This window comes from Borostomias antarcticus (genome assembly GCF_949987555.1).
Source record: "Borostomias antarcticus genome assembly, contig: scaffold_390, whole genome shotgun sequence".
NCBI lineage: Eukaryota > Metazoa > Chordata > Actinopteri > Stomiiformes > Stomiidae > Borostomias > Borostomias antarcticus.
In genome coordinates, this window is record NW_028176059.1 from 36151 (window position 1) to 43000 (window position 6850).

The 6850-nt window shown below is 44.8% G+C and overlaps 1 protein-coding gene across 1 annotated transcript; it reads right to left on the reverse strand.

The window, feature by feature from the left end:
* Positions 1-417: 417 nt before the first annotated feature.
* Positions 418-2157, reverse strand: LOC311328886 (uncharacterized protein). The gene is made up of 8 exons (XM_084462787.1): positions 2136-2157; positions 1932-2054; positions 1743-1831; positions 1503-1577; positions 1144-1355; positions 907-1066; positions 715-809; positions 418-589 (listed from the first exon to the last, which is right to left on the reverse strand). Exons 4-8 carry the CDS (start codon positions 1525-1527, stop codon positions 497-499), a joined length of 585 nt encoding a protein of 194 aa, XP_084318913.1. The 5' UTR covers positions 1528-1577; positions 1743-1831; positions 1932-2054; positions 2136-2157; the 3' UTR covers positions 418-496.
* Between the last annotated feature and the right edge of the window lie 4693 nt (positions 2158-6850).

Consider the following 6850-nt stretch of genomic DNA (forward strand, 5'->3'; position numbering starts at 1 on the left):
AAGTTATGACACAACACCATTCAGTCAAGAACAATTTATTTTATTAAAAAAGTACACAATGTCTGGCCTGCAACATGATAAACAAGTTTAAAAACAAAAAGGATAAAAAAAAATAATACAAAAACAGTTATTTACAAAACAAATGGCAGGCTGTGCTCAGATAGGCTGGGGGTGGGCGTCAGATGGGCTGGGGGGGGGGGCTGTGCTCAGATGGGCTGGGGGGGGGGCTGTGCTCAGATGGGCTGGGGGGGGGGGCTGTGCTCAGATGGGCTGGGGGGGGGGGCTGTGCTCAGATGGGCTGGGGGGGGGGGCTGTGCTCAGATGGCCTGGGGGGGGGGCTGTGCTCAGATGGGCTGGGGGGGGGGCTGTGCTCAGATGGGCTGGGGGGGGGGCTGTGCTCAGATGGGCTGGGGGGGGGGCTGTGCTCAGATGGGCTGCGGGTGGGCGTCAGATGGGCTGGGGGGGGGGGGCTGTGCTCAGATGGGCTGGGGGGCAGCTAGGAAGGGAAGTCTTCCTCATCAGAATGCTGGGGAGTGCTCAGATGGACTGTGCTTGGATGGGCTGTGCTCAGGCGGACTTCTGCAGATACCTAAAGACACAATGAAATGGCCGTAAATACACAACGCACATACATGCACAAAAAAGTGGTACACAATCTTTGGAACCATGCAGTCACACTGGGTAGGAGAAACCAAAAAAAAAGACATCACTTACCCTTCTGCATTTAGCAGGGGCATGTTTCAATGTCTCCTGCAGCTGGGCGGCCACCTCCGCCATCGTAGCCTTTGGCATGGAGACCATCACTGCACCTTTAAGTTATCAAGAAAGGTAATGGTTTCAATTCACATCGGTCATGGAACAAAGACGATGTATTAAAAAATATTCAAAATATGAACCATTTCTTACATGTTAGAACATTGAAGAGTGTCAAACTCTTCAGTGGCTTCTTCCCCTTCTTCCCGTGCACACTGTAGGCGCTCCACACCGCATGTGTGGCTACAGCTGACAGCACCCGCCGGACTGTGTCCGCCAAGTCTCTGCCACCAATGGCACCTAGGTATTGTGTCTGCAAAACAAAGTCATTTACTGTACCCTTCCCTGCACTGCAAAAATAAGACAAAGTTCCGCCCTGCAGACACTCACCATCTTCCTCTGATGTTCCCGGTCCTTCAACCTGGCCTCACAGACCTGCAGCTCCTCGTCCGTTTGGGCAGGGTTCAGTACATCCAGCACTTCTCCCTGGGCTCCAGACTCCACAGGCCGCGTGCTCTGGGCCAGTTCCCTCACAGTCCGTGCAAGCTCACGGAGTTGCTCCCGCATCTCTGAGAACTGCTGATGTACAGACCTCTGGAAATCTAGATAAACACAGATGTGGCTATAAGTACATTGACATAAAACTATGGTGTTGGCAGCATGCTTTGGCTTCTGGCATTTGAAGGAGAATAAATTAAGACATTAACAGGTAGACATCACAACACCACAGCAGTACATGCCACTCTTACCTGGTCTGGCTGGGGTGCTATACATGAAGCCTGGGCTCGCATGGTTTTCGCTCACAGGGGATGAGCTCGGAAAATCTGCAAGATGAGTAAATGGTATTCAATCTAAAAAAGCCAATCACAGAGCTAACTGAATGGGATTAGCAGGAAACTTTATGGTGTTGGCTTTGGCTTCTGGCATTTGGAGGGAAACTAAATAAAGACAAGACAGGTAGACACCACAGCAGTACATGCCACTCTTACCTGGTCTGGCTGGGTGCTGTATGATCTGGCTGGGGTGCTATAAATGGGGCCTGGGCCCCGCTCGCCCACATGGGACAAGCTTGGAAAATCTGCAAGATGAGTAAAATGGTATTCAAAATAAATAAAAAATAGTCCAACTATCAGTGTGCAGTAGGCATAGACATTTCATTTCAACACAAACATGCATACCTGGATTGTACAGCACACGTGGATTGTACTGGACCGCTGGCAGAGGCCTTTCAACTCCGGCACCTGGCACCTGGTCTTTGGCCTGCATAGTGGGGACCAATGGCTGCCCGGGGCTTGGAACATCTAGTGGAATATCACTAAATTAGCTCACGATTTCAAAAGTACTACTCTTTTGGGACTGTTGAATGCACCTTAGTATATTACCTTCGTCACTGGAGTGATAGCGTGTGTTGCGCCGTCTCTTTCTAACGTCCTGGCGCTCATCCATTGACGACTGCTGCTCAAAGACTTTTGCCATGAGCCTGGCCCCTTCGTAATGATCTGTGTGCATAAAGTACCATAATCAATACATTTCAGCCATCCTGTTTTCCTCAGAATAAGTAATGATCTTTTTCCCCCCCGCCAGTATTTTTTAACAGCTTAAAATGCAAACAGTACCAGTTGTGGACTTGGGGAAAACCCAAATTCAGCAGAGTCAAACAAACAATTTCCCTCAGTCCAGCGGCCATTTTATATTAACGTTAACTAACACAAAACTTAACATCTCAGACCGTTCGCTTGCTTATGTTTCTGCAAATGTTCGCGGCGAACACAAAGCCAGCAGTAACAGAAAAAAGATTTGCAATAGTTTGTCGGAGTATTTTCAATATTGTCTAAACATTAGTCAAGTTCGGGCCTTGACTTAGCTAGCTAACACTAGGTAGCGTGTTAGCTAGCACTAGGTAGCGTGTTAGCTAGCATTAGTAGCGTGTTAGCTAGCATTAGTAGCGTGTTAGCTAGCATTAGTAGCGTGTTAGCTAGCATTAGTAGCGTGTTAGCTAGCATTAGTAGCGTGTTAGCTAGCATTAGCTAACGTTAGCTAGCTAGCATTGGGCTTCCAATTCCTGAACTTAGTTTAGCGTGCAGGTTATGAGTTACTTCTGTTTACTTAAATTATTACCGGTAAGTAAACAAATAAATAGCTAAACCAACAGTCAAATCAATGTAATTTGATGAGAAAACCCCCCGAGGTAACTGGTATAACTTACAGATGTGGGAACATAAGAATGTAACTTGCTGCAGCATTTCACGTCGCGGTATTTGGCAGGGAAATCCCGTTGGAAATCTCGTGGGATTTCAGACGGGTGTTATTTCGTTTTAGTGATGCACTACCGCCAGGTGGCGTCTTTGAGTAGATTTAGCAGGCTGGGCTCTGTTTTTCTCCTATAGTCTACGAATGAAGCATCATTAAATTTCACATTCTTTAATTTAAATGCTCTGTTGTAAAGCACTTTGAGCTGAAGGTATCTGTATGAAAGGGGCTATACAAATAACGTTTAATTGTTATTATTACCTTGTTCTCAAACACATGTTTTATCCACCTCGATGTAATTTAATTATTACGAACACCTATAATATATCTAGGCCTACAGTAGCCTATCTATCTCGGTAACTGACGTCGGGTCAAGACGTGGTGGCTGTTTGGTCAAATGCGCAAAATAACAGTATTGTAAATATATTTGTTAGTAAAGATGTGGTGAACGTGAGGGTTTTGCGTTTTGTTTCTGGAACGCATTCAACTGTTAGGCTACTCGTAAACCCCGGAAGTAAATTTGAAGACAGGGCATAATGTAGCCAAGTCTGAGCGCAGTAGGCTATATGGCTTCAGCACGATACAAAGAAAAAATAAGCTTGATCGACTTGTGGATCCATACAAAATTGAAATAGTCGCCATGAGTAAAGATCACTCATTGCCAATCATATCCGGACATTAACTATCTTGTGCATAGCGGCAGGTTTGACAGTGAGACATCAACCGATAATTGTAATAATGCGATTATTGAAATGGTCTTGTGAACGCCTTTATCTGATTTCCAAAATCGGGGTAAGGTCCATAGGACGATTGTGGGTTTTCATTTGCACATAACTATATTTTAATAAAACATTGAAGTCCGCCTGTCAATGACTTTCCCTAAAATTGTGTTCTGTTGCACCCCCTATTGTTAAATTATAAATGAAAAAAACATACACAATATGTTGTTATTTGAATGATCTTGAATATATATATTCAAGATCATTCAAATAACAAAATATCGTGTATGTTTTTATTTATTTATAGCCTACCGGCCGCCAGCTGTTCAATGAACGGCTATAGGGAATGCGCAGTTTCGCGCTGGCTACAGCCTATTATATGAACAGTTTTGCGCTATGTAGGCTATTATAAATAGGCCTAAGTATTATTCATTGGGAATAGCTTGGACTCGCTGGGGACTGGTGGAGAGACGCAGAGCCTCCCCAGACGCGACATCTCCAGTTGGCTGTGTATTTGAGCTGCTGCCTCAACCGTGCGTAAGAGCAGAGCGCATCATATAGCTACAACTAGTAGCCCATAGCCATTAAAACGGCTTATTGTTTTATTCATATATCAACTAGATAATTCGATAATAATGAGTAGCCTATAAAATGAATTCAATAGGGCAAGCCTTAAGTTGTAGCCTAGGCTACAGTACAATCACAAGACGTATAGGCCTAGCCTATCGTAAAAAGCGTTGCTCTCATAGGCCTATATTAACTTAGATAATTATTAATTATGCTCAGGTCATAATGTCCGTTGAAAATAATTCCCTCTAAGCAGAATTTGAATTGTATTAAAATAGGAAATGATTCCTTCTAGGTCTATATAAAAAAAAACATTTTTCTAATGTGTAGCCTATAGGCGATGAACAAAACAGCCACAGTAGCCTGCTTAGCGAGCGGGCAGTCTACCATAAAGTGTATAACCATAATGTAATATATCTAGACTACATGCATTGTGGTATTTCTTTATATAGCCAATTGTTTCTCAATAAACAGTTATGTCATCCTCTGAGTCCGAATGTAGGCTAATAGACCGGCAGCTCTAAATGCCTTCCCAATCAATGAGACATGGTTGTAAAAATGATGTTTTATTGATGAAAAGGGTAAAACTGAAGAGTCATTGCATTGATCGATGCAGTCCGCTACCAGCAAACACTGAAAATACAGGTCCTCCAGCGAACCTGGACTAGACTATTGTAACCCCCCACCCCCCCAAATTCTTTTATATTCAAATAAACTGGAGGAACCGGTTTCCTAGCCCTGGATCGTGAGCCTGCGTTAGCGGGTGCTTTGCCATGACCGGCCATTGAATTTATGTGTTGCCATTCATTTAAACCACCATCTCATCTAGACTACTTCTGTTGCTGCATTTTTACATTTATGCTTTCATGATTTTAGAGCGCAATAAACATTTTTGCAGGATTCCAAAAAGTCCATCCATTCATCCAACTTTGTTCTGAGCGCAGCGCAGGCTGGTAGCCTACTGTCAAGGCTCACGACTGATGCACTCCCTTAACACGTCTCTTCCCAGGCCATCAAGATAATTTCAATATGAAAGACCTTGGGATTCCAGGAGTCAAGGCCGTTTCAGACGGGGAGCGACATTCCGCCTGCGTTCTGCTCGGAGCGGGGGACGCACGCGTCCTGCGCGCAGCGGGGCAAGCTGACTACAATTCAGCTCTTGTCGCGGGCGGGCGTGTGCAGCATAGTTCCATATGAGAACACTCCTCGGTCCAATTCCGTATAGTAGATCAGCCTGTGTACTTTCAACGAATGTATTATTAGACATAATATCATAATAATATATAAAGCCTTCAACGACCTCCTGCTGCCTGCCTGATGGTCTCAGGGCTAAAGAGACCGCGCGATCATTCCTCTAGCTGCTTTGCTGCTAATGCGAGTTCGTCTCCGTTCCTGCCCGAGAAACAGAAGTTGAACTTATAGCATCAAAATAGCTACAGGAATCAACGTTGTAAAGTTATCTATCTGCTTTTTAGCCACCGACAGCTACCGTTAATATTATGGAAGCTGCTGTCGTGAGCTAACGTGCTATCACGGTCTCATCGTGCAGCTTCACAGCCTGCTATTAGCAGACAGCATTAAGTTGACAAAATCACACTTGCACATCATTAGAATTCCAACCATTTATATGGGATTTATCATTCAACTAAACATGGAACCTGAATAGCCTAGGCTACTACCTGATATTTCAACCTGCTGCCATCAGTGATCGGCGCGTCTGCTTGTTTGAGTCATGAATATCTTACGCAGTTACATTCCATGTGTCCCAAAACTGTTAAATCATTCCCCATGTAGTTCACTATGAGTCGCACTCAATACATCCATGGTAATAGGGAGGGAGTGAGTGAACCATTTCAAACACATCTCTGGTCATCTCCGTTAGCCATCTTACTCGTCCTGATGCCATGTTCCATATGAGAACACTCAGCCTAATGTATTAAACTTCTACTTGTCCCGACAGTTAACAGATATAGACCCGGCGACAGTTACAGAGATAGAAACTATAAATAGATAGGCTTTGTTCGTAATAATTAAATTACAACCAGACAGACAACAAGGAGTTTGAGAACGGTAGGCTAATCTAATGTGCGAGCCAGCAATGGGTCAATGAGTGGTATTACTGCGCCCCTATGGGCAGGCGAGCGGTGGTGCGGAATGACGTAAAGCGCCTGTTAGAATACCGCGGGTCAAGTTACATTCTTATGTTCCCACATCTGTACCAGAAATGAGTTCGCACCACACAAAAAAAGTGTTTTAGTCCCCAATCTGCTCTCTTTATGGCTTTAAACCACAGCTTTCGGTGGTTCCTCTGAAAAGGGTGACATCTCGAGGGGATTCTGAAGAATCTGAGGCCATCATCTTGTTCTTTTCTGTTTGTACAGTTCACAGCACAGCGGCTTTGAGGCATAATTAGCTACACGAAACGGAGCTACTGTGGCTAGCGAGTTCGTTCCTCGTTCGCTCGTTCCTTTTTCCCAAAGAGGCTGCGTGCGTGCGCACCCCGCTGTGACGTAGACGGCGAACCCATCTATAGGAGGGAAAGTGATCTCATCGCCCCCTAG